This window comes from Salvelinus alpinus, chromosome 17, assembly GCF_045679555.1.
Source record: "Salvelinus alpinus chromosome 17, SLU_Salpinus.1, whole genome shotgun sequence".
Lineage (NCBI taxonomy): Eukaryota > Metazoa > Chordata > Actinopteri > Salmoniformes > Salmonidae > Salvelinus > Salvelinus alpinus.
Window position 1 is genome coordinate 6,046,057 of NC_092102.1, and position 23,389 is coordinate 6,069,445.

The 23,389-nt window shown below is 42.9% G+C and overlaps 1 protein-coding gene across 1 annotated transcript in view; it reads right to left on the reverse strand.

Annotated features, from left to right (window-relative positions):
- The window catches only part of LOC139542013 (paired box protein Pax-2a-like), a 69,937-nt gene that overhangs the window by 37,480 nt on the left and 9,068 nt on the right, over window positions 1-23,389 (reverse strand). The window contains exons 5-6 of the mRNA XM_071346991.1: window positions 19,741-19,826; window positions 18,728-18,847 (exon numbers count right to left, since the gene is read on the reverse strand). Of these exons, the coding sequence (XP_071203092.1) occupies window positions 18,728-18,847; window positions 19,741-19,826 (206 nt within the window). The remainder of the gene's footprint in view (window positions 1-18,727; window positions 18,848-19,740; window positions 19,827-23,389) is intronic.

A 23,389-nucleotide genomic window follows, 5' to 3' on the forward strand; every position in this document is an offset into this window, starting at 1 on the left:
TTGTGGACTACATGAAAAAGAGGACAGAGCACGCACCCATTCTCATTGACGGGCTGCAATGGAGCAGGTTGAGAGCTTCAAGTTCCTTGGTGTCCACATCATCAACAAATATACATGGTTCAAGCACACCAAGACAGTCGTGAAGAGGGCATGACACACCTATTCCCCCTCAGGAGACTGAAAAGATTTGGCATGGGTCCTCAGATCCTCAAAAGGTTGTACAGCTGCACCATCGAGAGCATCCTGACTGGTTACATCACTGCCTGGTATGGCAACTGCTCACCCTCTGACCGCAAGGCACTACAGAGGGTAGTGCAAGCGGCCCATTACATCACTGGGGCCAAGCTTCCTGCCATCCAGGATCTCTACACCAGGCGGTGTCAGAGGAAGGCCCTAAAATGTGTCAAAGACTCCAGCCACCTTAGTCATAGACTGTTCTCTCTGCTACCGCACGGCAAGCGATACCGGCGCGCCAGGTCTAGGTCCAAGAGGCTTCTAAACAGCTTCTACCCCCAAGCCATAAGACTCCTCAACATCTAATCAAATGGCTACCCAGACTATTTGTATTGCCCCCCCCCCCCCCCCCCCTTTTACGCTGCTGCTACTCTCTGTTGTTATCATCTATGTATAGTCACTTTAATAACTCTAACTACATGTACATATTACCTCAACTAACCGGTGCCCACGCGAATTGACTCTGTACCGGTACCCCCCTGTATATTGTCTCGCTATTGTTATTTTACTGCTGCTCTTTAATAAACGTTTATTTCTTATTCTTATCTGTATTTTTTTTAACTGCATTGTTGGTTAGCGGCTCGTAAGTAAGCATTTCACTGTAAGTTCTACACCTATTGTATTCGGCGCATGTGACTATTAAAATTAGATTTGATATATGCAGGGATAACACTTTACAATAAAGTGTTATAATAACGTTATTATTAATGATTATTTAATCATTTATAAGTGCATTCTAAACCATTAATAAACTATTATATTGCATTGTTTAAAATAGTGCAATAACTAGTTAGTGTATGCAAAATAGTGAGCCAATATTTACCTCCAATTATTAACCATTTATACAGTAAATGCACTTACAAAATGCTTATAATGCTAACTCATATGTATTATCATGCAACCTTATTTTCAATATTTGCACAGTTGAACAACAATTATTTTCTCACTTTTGGGTCTGATGCATTCGTGTTCAGTCCCAGGAACAGAAGAGGTTGGATTTCATAATGTGTCTGGACCCACCAAATGTATAAACAGGAAATTATTCAATCATCATTCCTAACATATTACCCCTTACATGATTATGTCAACACACTTACAGTGCCTTGCAAAAGTATTCATGCCCCTTGGAGTTTTTCCTATTTTGTTGTGTTACAACCTGTAATTTAAATTGAATTTATTCGTATTTCATGTAATGGATATACACAAAAGAGTCCAACTTGGTGAAGTGAAATGAAAAAAATTACTTGTTTCAAAAAATTTGAAAAAATGAAAAACGATAAATGGTGCGTGTATATATATTCACCCCCATTTTGCTATGAAGCCCCTAAATAAGATCTGGTGCAACCAATTCCCTTCTGAAGTCACATAATTTGTCAAATAAAGTCCACCTGGGTGCAATCTACGTGTCACATGATCTCAGTATATATACACCTGTTCTGAAAGGCCCCAGAGTCTGCAACACCACTAAGCAAGGGGCACTAACAAGCAAGCAGCACCATGAAGACCTAGGAGCTCTCCAAAAAGGTCAGGGACAAAGTTGTGGAGAAGTACAGATCAGCGTTGGGTTATAAAAAACTATCCAAAACTTTGAACATCCCACGGAGCACCATTAAATCCATTATTTCAAAATGGAAAGAATATGGCACCACAACAAATCTGCCAAGAGAGGGCCGCCCACCAAAACTCACAGACCAGGCAAGGAGGGCATTAACCAGGGAGGCAACAAAGAGACCAAAGGATAACCCTGAAGGAGCTGCAAAACTCCACAGAGGAGATTGGAATATCTGTCCATGAGACCAGACTCCCCAAACATATGGAAGAAGGTACTCTGGTCAGATGAGACTAAAATTGAGCTTTTTGGCCATCAAGGAAAATGCTGTCTGGCGCAAACCCAACACCTCTCATCACCCCGAGAACCCCAACCCTATGAAGCATCGTGGTGGCAGCATCATGCTGTGGGGATGTTTTCATTGGCAGGGACTTGGGAAACTGGTCAGAATTGAAGGAATGATTGATGGTGCTAAATACAGGGAAAATCTTGATGGAAACCTGTTTCAGTCTTCAAGAGATCTGAGACTGGGACGGAGGTTCACATTCCAGCAGGACAATAACCCTAAGCATACTGCTAAAGCAACACTCCAGTGGATTAATGGGAAGCCCAGACCTCATTCCAATTGAGAATCTGTGGTATGACTTAAAGATTACTGTACACCAGCAGAAACCATCCAATTTGAAGGAGCTGGAGCAGTTTTGCCTTGAAGAATGGTCAAAAATTCCAGTGGCTGGATGTGCCAAGCTTATAGCGACATACCACAAGATACTTGCAGCTGTAATTGCTGCAAAAGGTGGCTCTACAAAGTATTGACTTTGGGGGGCACGCTCATGTTCTGTTTTTTGTCTTATTTGTTGTTTGTTTCACAAGAAAATATATTTGCATCATCAAAGTGGTAGTTATGTTGTGTAAATCAAATACAACCCAGAATTTTTTTTAAATTTTAATTCCAGGTTGTAAGGCAACAAAATAGGAACAATTCCACGGGGGGTGAATACTTTCGCAAGCCACTTGTCACGACTTCCGCCGAAATCGGCTCCTCTCCTTGTTCGGGCGGTGTTCGGCTGTCGACGTCACCGGCTTTCTAGCCATCGCCGCTCCATTTTTCATGTATCCATTTGTTTTGTCTTGTTCCCTGCACACCTGGTTTTCATTCCCCAATCAATCTACATGTACTTTTCCTCTGTTCCCCATCATGTCTTTGTGTAAGACTGTTTGTGTTACGTGTGTATTGTTGACGCACCAGACTGGCTTGTTTTTTACGTGTTATTTTTCACGAAGATGTTTATTGTTAAACATATTTCTTGTGACTGTTTTGCGCGTTTTGCACTTTTGCATAAATAAAGTGTGCGCCTGTTCACAAATCTCTGCTCTCCTGCACATGACTTCGCTACCAGTACGCACACATCTGACACCACTGTACCACTTCTCTGTGATATACCAAGTATGGTGAACACTCTGGTGTGAACTGGTAACCCTAATACCTTTGGTTGTTGAAACAGTGGATGAGGTATCCTCTCACTTTTGGTCTTCCACCATTTATTGACTGAACCTCTACTGGATCCGTGTCCAGAAATCGGGATTGCTGCTCAATACGCGATATTTGACTAGAATGGCGTTGTAATCAAAAGTCAACTTTCCGGGACATCGACAGGTTTTACATGGTCAGAAAGCTTAAATGATTGTTAATCTAACTGCCGTGTCTGATTTACAATAGCTATTACAGCAAAAGAATACCATGCTATTGTTTGAGGATAGTGCACAACAACAAAACTATTTTATCAAGGCAACTCGTTTGATACATTCACCTCTGATATCGGTATATAATGTGCTTACATTCAGTAATCTTGCTCTTATTTGTCATCCTGAGGGTCTCAGAGATAAAATGTAGCATAGTTTTGTTTGATAAAATCTATTTTTATATCCTAACACGATCCACATTATATACAGCATTTCGCATGAATTTCGACTCTTTAAACTTCAACAAAACAATCTATGAAATCTAAATGGCTAAACTTTGTTTCACCTGGTCAAGTTCAGTTTCTGTGCAATCCTCAGACATTCTAGAAGGCAACCAAACTTTGTTTCATCATTCTACATTACGTATTGGCTTCACAAAAAATCTATTAACCCACGAAGGACGGCCATCATTACACACCAAAGAGACGGGCGGTGTTCACTTGATTGACAATCTCTTGGTCCAATGACCACCTATCGTTTTGAAACATAGCTAGCTAGATAGCCAAGGAACTGGGCTTTACATGAGTATGTGATGGCCCTCTGTAGGAGTAACGGCAATTGTCCCATGGCTGCGCGCAACGCAATTCATTCTCCATTGAAAATCTACAGGACACAAGGGAGTTTACGTTACGCAGCACTCACTTTCTTCTACAAAGTTTTCTCAAAATGTAAAAAGTATAACATGGCTACTAAGATTATAACGTTAAATCAAACTTTTATTTTTATTGGCCAGTCTGAGATATTTATTTTTCTTTGCAACTCTACCTAGAAGGCCAGCATCCCGGAGTCGCCTCTTCACTGTTGACGTTGAGACTGGTGTTTTGCAGGTACTATTTAATGAAGCTGCCAGTTGAGGAATTGTGAGGCATCTGTTTCTCAAACTAGGCATTCTAATGTACTTGTCCTCTTGCTCAGTTGTGCACCGGGGCCTCCCACTCCTCTTTCTATTCTGGTTAGAGCCAGTTTGCGCTGTTCTGTGAAGGGAGTATATACAACATTGTACGAGATGTTCAGTTTCTTGGCAATTTCTCGCATGAAATAGCCTTAATTTTTCAGAACAAGAATAGACTGATGAGTTTCAGATGAAAGTACTTTGTTTCTGGCCATTCTAAGCCTGTAATCTAACCCACAAATGCTGATGCTCAACTAGTCTAAAGAAGGCCAGTTTTATTGCTTCTTTAATCAGAACAACAGTTTTCAGCTGTGCTAACATAATTGCAAAAGGGTTTATTAATGATCAATTAGCTTTATAAAATTATAAACTTGGATTAGCTAACACAACGTGCCATTGGAACACAGGAGTGATGGTGGCTGATAATGGGCCTCTGTACACCTACAGTATGTAGATATTCCATAAAAAAAATTGCTGTTTCCAGCTACAATAGTCATTTACAACATTAACAATGTCTACACTGTATTTCAGATATGATTTGATGATATTTTAATGGACAGAACATTTGCTTTACTTTTAAAAAACAAGGACATTTCTAAGTGACCCCAAACTTTTGAACGGTAGTGTAATTTACAAACAAAGCATTTGTGTTCAGTGAGTCTGCCAGACCAGATGCAGTAGGGATGACCAGGGATGTTCTCTTGATAAGTGTGTGAATTAAACAATTTTCCTGTCAAAATGTAACGCATACTTTTGGGTGTCAGGGAAAATGTATGGAGTAAAAAGTACATTATTTTCTTTTGGCCAAAAATATAAATAGTAAAGTAACATAAGGATACCCCCTAAAAATACTTAAGTACTACTCTAAAGTATTTTTACTGAAGTACTCCACACCACTGCCCAAAAGCCTTCACACCAGTACATTGGCATACTTTATATACTGCTACACACGCACTTATCATATAGTATTCCATACATAAGTTAAGGCCATGCAATCTGAGTTGAAACCTGAGTGAGGTGCACATGTACAGTACATAAACAGATGCATGCACCATATATGTATGTGGTAGACACTTGATACAGTCACATGATATTGTTGTGGTATGTCACAAAATCATGTTACAACCACACAAAATATTGATATATGAAATTAATATTGATAAGTCTTGCTAAGTAGAGGAGTCTCTACAGAAGGTGTAAACGGTGCAGCCAAATGGTTACTTGCATAGTAGCAATATCAGAAATAGATAGTGTCAATATAAATAAAATAATATACAGTATGTACAAGAACAATATCAATAACGATATCAGTGCTAGACGAGGTAGTTATATGCATACAATCATGGGTAAAGTGGCTGAGCAGCAAGATAAAAAGAAAATAGTAGCAGCAACGTATGGCTTGTGTGTTAGAAGAGAGTCATTTGAATAGAGGCACTGCAGATAGTGCTGATGACTGGTCCTACGGAGCTGTGAGGGGAACGGCACCTCCGTACCTTCAGGCTCTGATCAGGCCCTACACCCAAACAAGGGCACTGCGTTCATCCACCTCTGGCCTGCTCGCCTCCCTACCTCTGAGGAAGTACAGTTCCCGCTCAGCCCAGTCAAAACTGTTCGCTGCTCTGGCACCCCAATGGTGGAACAAACTCCCTCACGACGCCAGGTCAGCGGAGTCAATCACCACCTTCCGGAGACACCTGAAACCCCACCTCTTTAAGGAATACCTAGGATAGGATAAAGTAATCCTTCTAACCCCCCCCCCCTTAAAAGAGTTAGATGCACTATTGTAAAGTGGTTGTTCCACTGGATATCATAAGGTGAATGCACCAATTTGTAAGTCGCTCTGGATAAGAGCGTCTGCTAAATGACTTAAATGTAAATGTAAATGTAATGTAAATGGTCCATCTGAACCACGCATGAACAAGGAAAACTATTTTCAGAGAGCCTGTTTCTGTCTTTCCCTTGACTTTGGTACAGGGCATGTGATGTCCATAGCCTCTTTGTCGCAAAACTCCCTGATCTTCTCAAAAAGATACGTTTGTCTAGTTGTGTCCAGTCCAGGTGTTGCTTGTACAGGCAGACCATCTATGAGAGGAAGGATGTCAGCGTTGCGCATAAACTGAACCTGGTCCCGACAGTCCGAAGGCTCCTTGGCGACAACAACACCAGGCTCCAGAGCATAACAAACAAACAAAAATCAGAGGACATTACAACCTTGCACAACATCAATTCACCTCCCAAGTTTAGATAAGATTAACCTCATACAATGCAATGAAAATTATTTTCACCTGAAGTGCTGGTTCTGCTTGATCTGTGCCTGAAGTATGGAGTCAGGTGTTGTTGCCAGCCATAGCTTTCCACCAGCACCGTATCACCGTCCAGTCCAACCAGCTGTGGAATATTGACCCCTGTCACGGTTCTGTCTTTCACAACACCAGGAATCTCAGACAAAGTGTTCAATCTGGTCTTTCTGAAGCGCTGCTTTATGAGGCCGAAGCACCAGTCGGGGGCAAATTTGGTATGGCCTGTGATCAGGAAGTGAAGGTCCAGACAGTTTGCTGGTTCAGTAGTGGCCCCCAGAGACAGAAATAGTGCGAGATCAATAAAAGTAGTGCCAATCATGTTAGAGGTGAATTAAATATTCAAAACGTGCTTATGCTTTACATTCCAAGTGTTGTCATCGATTCCTTGTAGAGATGCCACACTGCTGCTTTTGTCACATGGGAGGGCAGCAGCTTTCCACCAAAGTGTTTGTGTCCTGAGTGGCGTCCTGGTAATAATATTGCATTATCCTCTGCGTAGTTATTGATGTAGTTCACCACTCACTGCAAGTCCTCATGCTTCAGATGTAACCTGTGCTTGCTTGGGCCAGCTCTCTTTCTGATGGGAGGCATTAGACCATTCTCCTTGTATGACTGGTGGAGTCAGGCGTGTTCTACTAATGCTGAAAGACAGATTCCAGATACAAATATTTTAGCATTAGTATACAATAGATGCGAAATGACATTCTGAGATATCACTACACAGTTCATACACGTAATGTTAGCTAGCTAGCCAGCCATCTCACATCAGCTAATGTTATCTAGCTAACAGCAAGCTTTAACTTGGGGTCTTTTGTTTAGACATGTAATGTTACTGTTAGCTAGCTAGCTAAACAATGAACTATAATCCCAAGCCATAGAGTACTAGCCATACAAACCGATTGGCATAGCTAGTTAAAGTTAACCAAATAAGTTCAATGTTAGCTAGCTAACATTAGGCTATAAATATCAATGCGAAATGGCATTCTGGTGAAAACATCACTAACGTTACACACTTTACTTAACTTATTTGGGATAGGGGGCAGCCTTTTCACTTTTGGATGAATTGGTGCCCAAATTGAACGGCCTCCTACTCTGTCCCAGATGATAATATATGCATATTATTATTACTATTGGATAGAAAACACTCTGAAGTTTCTAAAACCGTTTGAATTATGTCTGTGAGTATAACAGAACTCATTTGGCAGGCAAACTTCCAAACAGGAAGTGAAAAATCTGAAATGGGTCGATGGGAAAGTCATTGCCTATTCAAATCTCTGTCATTTATGGATCTGTATGCACTTCATACGCCTTCCAGTAGATGTCAACAGTCGGTAGAACGTGGAATGAAGCCTATAGTTTGATGTGGGGCCAGATGGGAGCTATTGGAGTGACTGGTCTGGCAGATTGCCAGTTCCTGGCCACGCACGCTAGGCATGTGATGTCCATGTTTGCCATGAGTTATAAAGACATGAAGAAATGCTCCGGTTGGGACGTTATTGGATATATATGATAACAACATCCTAAAGATTGATTCTCTACTAATTTTGACCAGTTTATTTGACTAGTAATAAAACTTTTTGAAGATTTCATCCGACGTTTTCCTTCAATGTGCCGGTGTTTGGACACGTGTACTACACATGCTAGATAAAGTTGCTAATATGACATAAGTAATGGAAGTCGAACAAAAAAAACAATTTATTGTGGAACTAGGATTCCTGGCATTACATTCTGATGAAGATATTCAAAGGTAAGGGAATATTTATGATGTAATTTTGTATTTCTGTTGACTCCAACATGGAGGAGTAATGTTGTGTATTTTTGAGCGCCGTCTCAGATTATTGCATGATGTGCTTTTTACTAAAGTTTTTTTTAAATCTGACACAGCGGTTGCATTAAGAACCAGTGTATCTTTAATTATATGTAAAACATGTATCTTTCATCAAAGTTTATGATGAGTATTTGTTAGATGACGGGGCTCTCTAAAATTTCTCCGGATATTTTGGAGCCATTTCTGAACATAGCGCCAATGTAAACCAAGATTTGTGGCTATAAATATGCACATTATCGAACAAAACATAAATGTATTGTGTAACATGATGTCATATGAGTGTCTTCTGATGAAGATCTTCAAAGGTTAGTGATTAATTTTATCTCTATTTCTGGGTTTTGTGAAAGCTATCTTTGCTGGGAAAAATGGCTGTGTGTTTTTTCGATTTGGTGGTGAGCTAACATAAATATATGTTGTGTTTTCGCTGTAAAACATTAAAAAAATCGGACACGTTGGCTGGATTCACAACAAGTTTATCTTTAATTATATGTTAAACATGTATCTTTCATCAAAGTTTATGATGAGTATTTCTGTTATTTGACATGGCTCTCTGTAATTACTCCGGATATTTGAGGCATTTCTGAACATGGTGCCAATGTAAACCAAGATTTGTGGCTGTAAATATGCACATTATCGAACAAAACATAAATGTATTGTGTAACATGATGTCATATGAGTGTCTTCTGATGAAGATCTTCAAAGGTTAGTGATTAATTTTATCTCTATTTCTGGGTTTTGTGAAAGCTATCTTTGCTGGAAAAAATGGCTGTGTGTTTTTTGGATATGGTGGTGAGCTAACATAAATATATGTTGTGTTTTCGCTGTAAAACATTTTAAAAAATCGGACATGTTGGCTGGATTCACAAGATGTTTATCTTTCATTTTCTGTATTGGACTTGTTAATGTGTGAAAGTTAAATATTTCAAAAAAATATTTTTGAATTTCGCGCGCTGCCTTTTCAGCGGAATGTTGGGGGGGGTTTCCGCTAGCGGAACATGTGTCCTATAAAGGTTAAATCCAGGATTAACTCATCGTCTGATTCATTTTTCAGAGTCAGAGAGAGTCAGCATGGCACGATCGTCCTGCAGAAAGTAGTCCATCACAACTTTTTCCTACTGACCTTTGTTGATAGCCCCTGATAAATTCACGGCAGCAATGTTATTGAAAGCAGTAGCATCATATTTGCAGTTCTCCGTGGCTAAAGTTATATCTTTCCAAAAAAACTGCAGTAGAAAGGATTATGTATGCATAACGAGCAGCTCATTTTATAGACACAAGATGCTACACCGCAGACCAATCTGCAACTCATCTCTCAGCATGTCCACCCCACTCATTATCTAGCCAATCATGGCTAGCGGGTAAGGTTCCTGACTTTTTCTTTGGCTAAACCAATAAGACTCGTAATTTAACAACTGTATTTGTATTTACAGATGGCATAAAAGCATTTTGATTTAAAAAAAACCAAAATGTTCAAATGGCTCTCCTGTGAAGTCGTGATTTGCGACATACGCCTAGTTTCCTGAAACAGGTCACATTTACAAGTGCTGAAAAGATAGCATTAAAAAAAGTGGAAACCTGCTGACCATTTATTAATGAGTTAGGCCTACCAATATTCATACATTCTAAAAATATTGCTTAAAAGCAAGTGGAAACCGTCTGGCCATTTATAACAGCGTATAATCTCCTCAAAAATGCAATACATAAAGAACAAAATGCAATTTAATAGGATACATTGGGAAAACAATTTGAATTGCAGTGACTCAAATATATAGCCTATCATTGGTATAGTGAGTAGCCTAGCTAATTCAGATAAACAGGGGGAGGGGTACTCCCCTTTTTAATACTATAAGTCAGAATAGAAATTGACAACAGATTAACTATTTAAAATACAACATAGGGTCTCATGATCACCTTCTGTGTCTTCATCTGTTTCTTTCTTGTTAAGCATTTCCCATCCTGGAGTCTGAGACCATATGAGAATCTGTGGGAGAGGAGGAATCTATGACAATTTAGCATAGACACTCTAGCTACACATACTCTACAATCATCATTATTATACCATATAGGCTTAGCTAGTTATGTTATCCACTGCTAGGTAATAATAAAAAATAATAGCTAGAGTTTAACATTATTTGCAATCACTAATAGCTAGCTACCACAGACCAAATGGGTTAGTTATCATAATTGTTGCTTTATACACTAGATAGTTAGATAGGAAGTTAGCCTTAAAATTGGACCCACTAGTGTGCTGACAAAGGATGCTACTGTAGCAAGCTAACACGCCAGATACCTTGGTAGAGACAGAAACTGAGTTCAAAGGTTAGATAACTAGCTAGCTAATCCTAAAAAACTAGCTAAACAAATTGCATGGAAATTCTGTCATGTCGATGTTAGCTAGCTAGCTGGCAGCTAATGTTTGCTAGCTAGCTATGCCACAGATTATCTCATGCTAAATCGCCTATTCAAAAATATGTTTGAGGTATTATCTAATACTAGCTAACTAGGACAGAGGTGCTAGGAAACGTTACCTAGCTAGCTAGCTACTTAGCTGAGCAGCTTGCTAAATCATCCAGCAGAACTTCTGTATCCAAAAGTGAAACAAATTGCATAGAGAATTTACCCTCTGTCAATATGTGTATCTTGTGAACAACATTTCTTTTGCGCAATTTCTTCTGTCTGGCCTTTGCACACTTCTCAAAGCCACATCCATCCTGATTCTTCACAACACACTGTCACAAGTGGTAAGTGTCAACACTAAATTCTGGGCACGTTCCAGGTCATCGATATTTGTATTTATTATGGATCCCCATTAGCTGCTGCCAAGGCCGCAGCTACTCTTCCTGGGGTCCAGCAACATTAAGGCAGTTATATACAATAAAAAATATTACATGACAGTACATTTCAAAACACATTTTTTATAACCTTTATTTAACTAAGAATAAATTCTTATTGACAATTATGGCCTACCCCGGACGATGCTGGGCCAATTATGGGACTCCCAATCATGGCCAGATGTGATGCAGCCTGGATTTGAACCAGGGGCTGCAGTGATGCCTCTTGCACTGTAATGCAGTGCCTTAGACCGCTGCTCCACTCGGGAGCCCATTAAGTGTGTGCCCTCTGGCCATTACTCTACTAGCACATATCAACAATAAAAAATCTGAGTGTAGAGTGCGTGTGTTAGCATGTGTCTGTCTCTTCACAGTCCCCGCTGTTCCATAAGGTGTATTTTTATCAGTTTAAAAAAAATCTGATTCTACTGCTTGCATCAGTTACCTGATGTGGAATAGAGTTCCATTGTCGTGACTCTACTGTGAGGATCAAAAGATCAGGTTACAACAGATCAACTTCTACCAGATTGATGTGGGGGTTTATGACACATCACGCCCGGTCGTAAATTATATGCATCAGAGGACTCTTTTTATCATGTAGTATTGCTGATTTAGAATGTTCTTTATTAACAAATACTTTTTGCCGCCCAAAAACTCTAACGTCCAAAAGTGGACATATTGTTCCAAACATCCGAATGTGGGGAATGATGAGAGATGGTCTATGAAAAATGAATGTCGATTTTGTGATGTCATTAAAAATGGTATAAAAATGTTTTAACGAAAATATTGTAACTTGAAAAGTATACACCCTGTATATGACAGGTTTTCCTCCTTTACGTTGTGTAGGAAATATAAAAGATGTTGAGAATAGTTTTGTTTAGATAGGAATGTGATTTTAGTTTTCTAACGAGATTATAATTTTGATGATACTTTGCCCCAGTAAGTAGCCACACCCGAGGGAGCTCAGAGAGCGTGACAGCATGATATAAACGCCCCCTTTTTACCAAAGTGTATAAAGGATGAGTTGAGAATGAACATATCAGACTAGAAAGACCCAAGCTGCAGCTTAGGTCTCCATTGGTTACGACCCTGAAAATCAACACAAGGTGAAGACGACAAATTAGCCTCTCTAACAATCAATGTTACAGCATCTATGAAAGTAAATGTAAGTTGGACCATCCTGTTACTCTCTTCAAATCATCATCAACTACACTGCTCTCATCACCCCACTGGAGATCATCAACACGGCTGATTAGCTGTCTTCAGAGGACCCAGCTTCCTGGGAGTGAAAGTAAACACCACCCTGTTAGTCTGCTTCAGACTACAGGACAAGGCCTTGAAGCCACAGACAACTAAGAAGGACAGTGTGACCTCGTGTGGACAATCTGAGCCTTACACTTAAGAGCTCGGGAGAAGACCAACGGAACCATTTTCTCCAAGGCCTGGGTCCAACAGAGATAAAAGACGAAGGAAAACATTCAAACACGTAAATACATTCATTATTTCTTACCCCAAACGGGATGCGGTTCGGGGCAAAGTATTATGATTACTTTGAGCATAGTTCAAGTGTATAAGTTTGTCTCTCTCACTTTGTTCCTCTCTACTCCTCCCTCTTTCGATAAACAAGCAGTCATGTTGGTGTTAGACCGCTAGGGACCTGTTTTCACCGTATTACGTTTCAAATCAATAACTTATACCATGTGTGGGTGTCCTGTGTTATCATTTAGTTAGTTGGTAAATAAATAATTAAATCAATTTGTGTGGTACGGAATGATCAATAAAGCTGGGGTTTGTGCAGATGCAAGAAGGTTACGAGTATTCAGAATGAGAATTAATATGAGGTAATGATTAATAAATGACTTATCGATATATAACTTATATATCTTCTAGAGTTTAATTTGGGAGATGGTAACTCAATAAACAACTAATTATGTGGTGCCCCAAATCCTAATGAGTTAATTGTTACATGATTCATTTAATCGAGTAACAATTAAACATAGTTAGTTGATTCGTTACATAACAGTCATCAGATTAATGAAAGTAAGGTCACAACACCATGTAGCCATGGCTCTATGTAGTACTGTGCGCCTCGCATATTCTGTTCTTGACTTGAGGATTGTGAAAAGGCCTTTGGTGTCATGGCATGTGGGGTATGCATGGGTGTCAGAGATGTGCACTAGTAGTTTAAAACCTCTTAAGGATCTGCTCAATTTTCGCCTAAAATGACACACCTAAATCTAACTGCCTGTAGCTCAGGCCCTGAAGCAAGGATATACATATTATTGGTAACATTTAAAAGGAAACACTGTGTATTATCTTTTACCAGATCTATTGTGTTATATTCTCCTACCTTCCTTTCACATTTCCACAAACTTAAAAGAAAAAAACAACCGTTCTTTAGTATTTTTAGTATTTCAGTACCATCATCTTTGAAATGCTAGAAAAAGGCCATAATGTATTATTCCAGCCCAGGTCCAATTTAGATTTTGGCTACTAGATGGCAGTAGTGTATGTGCAAAGTTTTAGACTGATCCAATGAACCATTGCGTTTCTGTTCAACATTTTGTATCAAAACCGCCCAAATGTGCCTAATTTGTTTATTAATAACTTTCATGTTCTAAATTGTGCACTCTCCTCAAACAATAGCATGGTATTCTTTCACTGTAATATCTACTGTAAATTGATTAACAAGAATGAACGAGAATTTAAGCTTTCTGCCAATATCAGATATGTTAATGTCCTGGGAAATGTTCTTGTTACTTACAACTTCATGCTAATCGCATTAGCCTATGTTAGCTCAACCGTCCCGTGGAAGGGACACCGATTCCGAAGAAGTTTTAAAGCCAGTGGCATGTCATTTGTAAAGATTGAAAAAGTAACGGGCCTAGACAGCTGCCCTGTGGAATTCTTGATTCTACCTGGATTATGTTGGAGAGGCTTCAATTAAAGAACACCCTCTGTGTTCTTTTAGACATGTAACTCTATATTCACAATATAGCAGTGGGTGTAAAGCCATAACATACATTTTTCCAGCAGCAGACTATGATCGATCTAATCTTTTTATCATCAGTTTCTCTCAGCCAATCATCAGCCAGTCATTTGCGTAAGTCTTTGTCTTCAGACGAAGAGGAGGAAGGCTGTCGTTACAGAACCACCCACCAAACTCGGACCAAGCAGCGTAGTAACGGGCAGCAGCGGCAGCAGCAGCAGCGATTTCAGGATTCTTGGAATTGGGAGGAAGAGTTGGATGGAAAAGGACCCTGGGCAGAGCCAGGGGAATATCGCCGCCCCAAAGCTGAGCTGGAGGCAGCGAAAGTGGAGAGGCGGTGTTTTGAGGAGCTAGCTCGGCAGCGTGAGCAGGATCTGGGTTATACCACTTGGGAGGAAATAGACAGGTGGTCGGTCGACCCAGGGAGAGTGCCGGAGCCCGCCTGGGATTCGATGGAGCAATGCGAGGAGGGATACCGGCGAATGAGGTTAGCACGACGGCGCGGTAGGAAGCCTGAGAAGAAACCCCAAAAATGTATTGGGGGGTGAGGCTAAAGGGGAGTGTGGCGAAGTCAGGTAGGAAACCTGCGCCAACTCCCCGTGCTTACCGTGGAGAGCGAGAGTACGGGCAGACACCGTGTTATGCGGAAGAGCGCCCGGTGTCTCCTGTACGTGTGTATAGCCCGGTGCGGTACATCCCAGCTCCACGTATCGGCCGGGCTAGAATGGGCATCGAGCCAGGTGCCATGAAGCCGGCTCAACGCATCTGGTCTCCAGTGCGTCTCCTCGGGCCGGTGTACATGGCACCAGCCTTACGCATGGTGTCCCCGGTTCGCCAGCACAGCCCAGTGCGGGTTATTCCACCTCCCCGCACTGGCCTGGCTACGGGGAGCATTCAAGCAGGTAAGGTTGGGCAGGCTCGGTGCTCAAGAGCTCCAGTACGCCTTCACGGTCCGGTGCCACCTCCTCAGACCAGCCCAGTACCACCAGTGCCAACACCACGCACCAGGCTTCCTGTGCGTCTCCAGAGTCCAGTACGCCCTGTTCCTCCTCCCCGCACTCGCCCAGTGGTGTGTGTTCCCAGTCCGGTACCACCAGTTCCGGCGCCACGCACCAGGCCGGTGCGCCTCAGCAGGTCAGAGTCTTCCGTCTGCCCAGCGTCGCCTGCGCTGCCCGTCTGCCCAGCGCCGCCTGCGCTGCCCGTCTGCCCAGCACCGTCTGAGCTGTCCGTCAGTCAGGAGCCGCAAGAGCTGTCCGTCAGTCAGGAGCCGCCAGAGCCGCCCGCCAGTCAGGAGCTGCCCTCCAGTCATGAGCTGCCCTCCAGTCCGGAGCTGCCCTCCAGTCCGGAGCTGCCCTCCAGTCCGGAGCTGCCCTTCAGTCCGGAGCTGCCCTTCAGTCCGGAGCTGCCCTTCAGTCCTGAGCTACCTCTCTGTCCTGAGCTACCTCTCTGTCCTGAGCTACCTCTCTGTCCTAAGCTACCTCTCTGTCATAAGCTACCTCTCTGTCATAAGCTACCTCTCTGTCATGAGCTACTTCTCAGTCCGGAGCTACTTCTCAGTCCGGAGCTGCCTCTCGGTCCGGAGCTGTCCCTCAGTCCGGAGGAGTTTCCTCAGTCTAGTGGGGCCCATTGTTAGGGTTCCTAGGCCAAGGTCGGCGGCGAGGGTCGCCACTCAAAGGACGCTAGGGAGGTGGACAAAGACAATGGTGGAGTGGGGTCCTCATCCAGTGCCAGAGCCGCCACCGCGGAGAGATGCCCACCCAGACCCTCCCCTATAGGTTTAGGTTGTGCGGTCGGAGTCCGCACTTTGGGGGGGGGGGGGGTAGTACTGTCACGTTCTGACCATAGTTCTTGTGTGTTTTCCTTGTTTTAGTGTTGGTCAGGACGTGAGCTGGGTGGGCATTCTATGTTTTGTGTTTCTATGTGGGGATTGTCAATTGGCCTGATATGGTTCTCAATCAGAGGCAGGTGTTTGTCATTGTCTCTGATTGGGAACCATATTAAGGTAGCCTGTTTTGTGTTGGGATTTGTGGGTGGTTGTTTCCTGTCTTTGTGTTTCTCTGCATCAGATAGGACTGTTTCGTTTTGCCACGTTTGTTATTTTTGTATTTGTATAGTGTTCACGTTATTCGTCTCTTTATTAAAATCATGTTGAACACGGAATACGCTGCGTCTTGGTCCGATCCCTGCTACACGAAGGCTGTCGTTACAAGTATCATGTAGTACCCTAAACCTATCGAATATGCTGTAATAGAAATGAGGCCATGCAACAACAAAAAAAGAAACGTCCGCACTAATCTTGAACGGCACTAACTTCCACTGCTTCCATCCCTATCCCCACCCTTGTCCGTCCAGTGCGGTGTAACATGCTACTTTTAATTTGCGATAACACATGACTTTGCCAGATTAATGGCTCTTATGACACCTGTGTCCCTGAGGCTTGTCTCACGAAAAGGCGGTGTACATAACGCATGTCACACTATATTATCTCTACAGCCTTTCCAGTAATGAGGACCTTTTTCTTCGTCAAAGGGCAGAGGCTACTGACTTCAACCTCTTCCTTAACCACAGCAGAGCAGAATACACAGAACAGAACGGCTTCACTCATACACAGACATAATCTGTTAATAACATGGTGCTTATCTTTTCACATTCATTTTTGAATCTACAAATCATATGGCCTGGGACAAGGACTCATCTTGATATTGGATTGTGTGTGTGGGGGGGGGGGGGGGTTCCTTATGCAAAATTGTATTTAAAAGGTCATAATTATTCATTCATATTGTAGCATTTTGCATCATAAAGTCCCATCATATATTGAATTAACAGTAACAGCCACTCTGTGCCTCAACATAAATGTGGAAATTGAACTGCATGCCTTTACGTCGAACATATGATGTGCTGAAGTCACTTCATGACAATTTGTTAAAGTTACTCCCGATTGTCGCCATGAGGATATCAATAGTCACAATCAAAGTGTCTTCCCTCTTCTTCCTCAAACCCACACAGACAACTACACTCCTATAGAGGTAAAAGGCCTCTGACAGACCTAAGCAAGACAAACGGTTTGCTAAAGTTAACTTACAATGTCCTATTTTCCGCCCATCCAAGTGGTAGCCACTCCAGTGAACTAAGGAGACGGAAACATAAAAGAAGCAAGTGACCTGCTTTGATGAATGCTGCACGAGAATGCACACCAACTGGGTTGTGCGCACGCACGCACACACCATGCACACAGGCAGGCACGCACACACGTTCTTACACACACACACAACCAAGCAAAAACACACACACACGCACAGCAACCTCAGCCCCCCTGCCTGACTCCAAGGTCTGTTCCTACACCTGTTCAGGCCTTCACCAGGGAACATGTTAATTCACAGACATTAAAAAGCCAATTGTTTGCAGAAGCGATAATCTATTAGGCCTCAGGCACTATGTGTCCACTCATTATGTTTAGCCTGAGAATGAGGCATTCTGGGTCGGGAGTGCTCGGGCTTCCACTTAATCTTGGAACGTATCTACCTCTCACTCTCTCTCTCTCTGTACACGCTCAGTTTCTACAACTGATGTACAACACTTATGACAAAACAGTTGCGATCCAAAGAAGTGTTTGTCTGCACATTATTTTACACAACCGTTGTGGAGACACTACAGAATGGTTGTGTAAACATTTTTGTGCAGACGAACTTGGTGTTGCATGCCAAAAATATATGTTGTATGTTGTATCACAACCATTATGTCAAATGCGTTTAACATCAGTTGTACAACCTGAGTGTGTATGGGGCCTCTCTCTACTTTCTTGCACTTGTCTAAAGTCTTTCCCTGCATGATAAGTATTTTCCTTTTCAAATTCCTCATCCTCTTACTGTTAAACTCTCCACTCTCACTTGCTCAATAAACAACGAGCCTGCATCCTAATTCATTGTATGTAATTCAAAAGATCTCAATTTATTCCTACCGCTGTACTCTACACAAAACAGAAACAAATGAAGAATGAGCTGTGTTTAACACCTTAGTGGTCTATAAGAAGAATTAAATAAGTAGTGATATAAAGAACAGCACCCCTGGTGCCTTGCCAAAATGAATTACACTTTTATGAAGGCTGTGTGTGATTTCTAGTGCCAAGCGTCAGATAAAATTGAGATGCAGCTCTGTAGGCATAGGTGGTAAAACATACTGTTTCTACAATCTGATTGATACACAGTTCACTCCCCGGCTTGCCTGCCGATAACACAACACAACAACAAACAGGAGGGAGCAGACACAAAAACACATGGCTCCGGCGCTGTCATAAATGCCATCCTCTTTCACACACAGAAAAGTACAGAGACGAGGGGAGAGAAATAAAACGAGGTTCTTACCATCGTCTCCTTTCCTCTTTTCACCATTGGAGCGGGGTATCCCCAGGATGCCGTTGATGGAGTAGGATCCTACCGGGTTGTTGGAGGCGCTGGTCACGGGGGGAGACGCCGTGCTAAGGACTGGGAGAGACGAATCACGAGTTGAAGTGTGTTGTTAGCACATTTGTTAGGACTACTACTTACTTAATACTTTGTAGAAATATGATATACTATGTATAAATATTAAATTGAGGCCCTTCTCATATTTATGGTATGTCCAGTATTTGTCAGTACTGTGTATTTGTGTTTATACTGAGGCCCTTTCTTATACCTATGGTGTACCCAGTACTTGTCTGTACATACTGTTTATATTGTATATATTGAGGCCTTATGTAACGCTTGTCGTCTGGAGGAGAAGAAGAGGACCAAGGTGCAGCGTGGTAAGTGTTCATATTCTTTAATCCAATACGCAACACGAAACAAAACAACAAACACGACAAACGAACAGTCCTGAAAGGTGAAACAAACACTAAACAGGAAACAACCACCCACAAACACAGGTGGGAACAGGCTACCTAAATATGATTCTCAGAGACAATGAAAGACAGCTGCCTCTGATTGAGAACCATACCAGGTCAAACACACAGGAAAACAACACAAGGACAACATAGAACACCAGACATAGAATGCCCACCCAAACTCACACCCTGACCAACCAAAACAGAGACATAAAAAGGATCTCTAAGGTCAGGACGTGACACCTTATCTCTTACCTATGGCCGGTATTTGTTAATACATACTGTGCATATTGCCCTTTCTCAAACCTGTATGATGTGTCCAGTTTGTCAGTACATACACAGTATTTACTGACAAATACGTATGTTGAGTACCTTTCTCATACCTATGGTTTGTCCAGTAATATTTGTCAGTACAGGTTCCTAGCATGTATATATTAAGGCCTGCTCTCATAACCCTGGTGGGGCCAGTATTTGTCAGTGAATACTGTGTATATATATTGAGGTCCTTTCTCCTACCTAGGGTGTGTCCAGGCGTGGAGAGTGGTGTTCTGGAACCGTCAGGCGATGGGTGGAATGGCTGCTGAACTTTGGTGCGAATAATCCTGCCAAAGTGAACAACATACACGGATCAATCAACTCTTCGCCTCAGGGCATGGAGATTTGACACTGTTCCCCCAATCCCCACATTACAGCATGCTTTAACATAGCACACATCACGTCCATTTATAACCCTGCATGTGTAAAATTCCTCCATCGTTTTGGGGCCTCGTATCCCGATACTCTGGTTCTGTCACAAATAACCAATCTCAGGGCATTAGAGGAGTGTGGGAATGAATAGGGGCTGCCCCCTGAGAGAGCGGATTCAATCTAGCAGCATTCTGGGGTTAGAAATATGATTAAGTCCCAATACCCTTAAGATGTGGTATGGAGGGAAGGTCTTCATTGCACTTCGGACTGAATGATCTTGCAAACAAAGCATGAAATCACATCAATTCACCTCAATGATCAGCTTCACTGAGTCTACCTAGCCTCCTCTTATAATCTCCCTGTCTCACTTCCTATACCATACCCTTATCATTTTCTCTCTCTCTCTCTCCACATCTCTTTCTCTTCTCCTGCTCTCTTCCCCATGCCCTCCATCTCTCCCTTTCTCTCATTCTACCCTCTCTTCCCTCTCCCTCTACCCTCAATCTCTTATCGCTGTCCCCCCTTTACTGTTTTTGTATATCTGTCTCACACTCACACTCTGCCCCCCCACCTCCCCCTCTGTTTGTTGCTCTCTCCTCCTCCCTCCTCATATCTCTCGTCTCTCTCTCTCTCTTTCCTCAGATCAGTCAGATTAGCAGTGAGACATCTCCCGATGTCTATGAGGATCAGGCTCTATTGATCTGATCTTGGGGATAGAAAAGTTGGGGGAACGCGTGACAGAGAACAGATGCAAATGGCTAGGCTGTAAAGTATATCTGACAGGAAAGCCAATAGTGTCTCGTCCAAGCCCACTGCAACAACCTATATTTTTTCAATAACCTGAAAACGGAGGGGCCACATTTGAACAGAATTACAGATGACACCTTGTTACCACGACAGAAACTCTGAGATAATTTTAGAACAGTGAGCAGTACATTTGTGCTTTATAGTAATTCAGCCAGAGAGTGTAGTGTATCACACTGGGTAAGCAGTAAGACTCACTGGTTCAAAGGCTGGAAATCTAATGTGACACAATCACTTGAACATTACAATCACTGTACAAAAACAAAAGAGAGTTGCCTAAAAACCATGGGAGAAAAGCAAGTCTTCCTCCATTGGACCTGTATTGGTAACGGACGTCAAACAAGGTGATGTAACTGTAGCTAGCTAATCTACAGCACTTCTGATGCTTTTTACCCATATGCAGTGCATTCGCGAAAGTATTCAGACCACTTTACTTTTTCCACATTTTGTTAAGATACAGCCTTATTCTAACATTGTTTAAATTGTTTTTTTTCCCTCATCAATCTACACATAATACCCCCAAAATGACAAAGCAAAAACAGGTTTTAGATATTTTTTTATACATTCGCAAAAATATCACTAACGATGTGCGCTGAGAGTCGGGAAGCAATTCCAGGGAGTGAGTGTTTTAATAAAATAAACGGAACATAATACAAAACAAGAAACAGAAACAATGCACCGACTTGACACTGTAACAGAAACAATGACGCCTGGGGATGGAACCAAAGGGAGGGACATATATAGGGAAGGTAATCAAGGAAGTGATGGAGTCCAGGTCAGTCTGACGACGCGCAGGTGCGGATAACGATGGTGACAGGTGTCGCCATAACGAGCAGCCTGGTGACCTAGAGGCCGGAGAGGGAGCACATGTGACAGTACCCCCTCCCCAACGCGCGGCTCCAGCCGCAGGACGCCGACCAAAATGACGATCCCGGGGAACAGGAGCGGACCGGTCACCTCTGCAGAGGCGCAGGAAACCCGTCAATCCGGCTGAGACGCAGGAGTATGGCGGCGTAGAGCGCCGGAGAGAGAACGTAATTGACGGTACCCCCTCCCCAGCGCGTTCGGCTCCAGCCGCAGGTCGCAACCCAAGGGACGATCCCGGGGAGCAGGAGCGGACCGGTCACCCCCAATAATGCGTGGGAACCTGTCACCGGCTGGGATGTGGGAACCTGACAGACCGGCTGAGGCATCGGAGCCTGGCGATCCGGTTGAGGCATGAGAGCCTGTTGCGGCTCCCGGACCCAATTCCCATTCTAAAAATTAAAAAAAAACTCCCTGATGCTTACCTTAGGTGAGGCGTCATTTGGTAATGATTTGCACTGAGAGTCGGGAAGCAATTCCAGGGAGTGAGTGTTTTAATAAAATAAACGGAACATAATTCAAAAACAAGAAACACAAACAACGCACAGACCAGAAACAGAAACAATGACGCCTGGGGATGGAACCAAAGGGACGGACATATATAGGGAAGGTAATCAAGGAAGTGATGGAGTCCAGGTCTGTCTGACGACGCGCAGGTGCGCGTAGTGATGGTGAACGGTGTGCGCCATAACAAGCAGCCTGGTGACCTAGAGGCCGGAGAGGGAGCACAGGTGACAATCACATTCACATAAATATTCAGACCTTTTACTCAATACTTTGATGAAGCACCGTTGGCAGTGATTACAGCCTTGAGTGTTCTTGGGTATGACACTACAAGCTTGGCACACTTGTATTTGGAGAGTTTCTCCCATTCTTCTCTGCAGATCTTCTCAAGCGCTGTCAGGTTGGATGGGGAGTGTTGCTGCACAGCTACAGTATTTTCAGGTCTCTCCAGAGATGTTCGATCGGGTTCAAGTCCGAGCTCTGGCTGGGCATCTCAAGGACATTCCAATACTTGTCCTGAAGCCACTCATGCGTTGTCTTGGCTATGTGCTTAGGGTCATTGTCCTGTTGGAAGGGGAACCTTCGCCCCAGTCTGATGTCCTGAGCACTCTGGAGCAGGTTTTCATCAAGGATCTCTCTGTGCTTTGCGCCGTTCATCTATCCCTCAATCATGACTAGTCGCCCGGTCCCTGCCGCTGAAAAACATCCCCACAGCATGTTGCAGCCACCACCATGCTTCACCATAGGGACGGTGCCAGGTTTCCTCCAGACATGACGCTTGACATTCCGGCCAAAGCGTTCAATATTGGTTTCATCAGAGCAGAGAATCTTGTTTTTCATGATGTGAGAGTCCCTTAGATGCCTTTTGGCAAACTCCAAGCGGGCTGTCATGTGCCTTTTATTGAAGAGTGGCTTCCGTCTGGCCACTCTACCATAAAGGCCTGATTGGTGGAGTGCTGCAGAGATGGTTGTCCTTTTGGAAGGTTCTCCCATCTCCACAGAGGAACTCTGGAGCTCTGTCAGAGTGACCGTCGGGTTCATGGTCACCTCCCCTGAACAAGGCCCTTCTCCCCCGATTGCTCAGTTTGGCTGGGCGGCCAGCTCTAGAAACAGTCTTGGTGGTTCCAGACTTCTTCCATTTAAGAATGATGGAGGCGACTGTGTTCTTGGGGACCTTCAATGCTACCGAAATGTTTTGGTACCCTTCCCTAGAGCTGTGCCTCGACACAATCCAGTCTCGGGCGCTCTATTGGCAAATCTTTCGACCTCTTGGTTTGGTTTTAGCTCTGACATGCATTGTCAACTG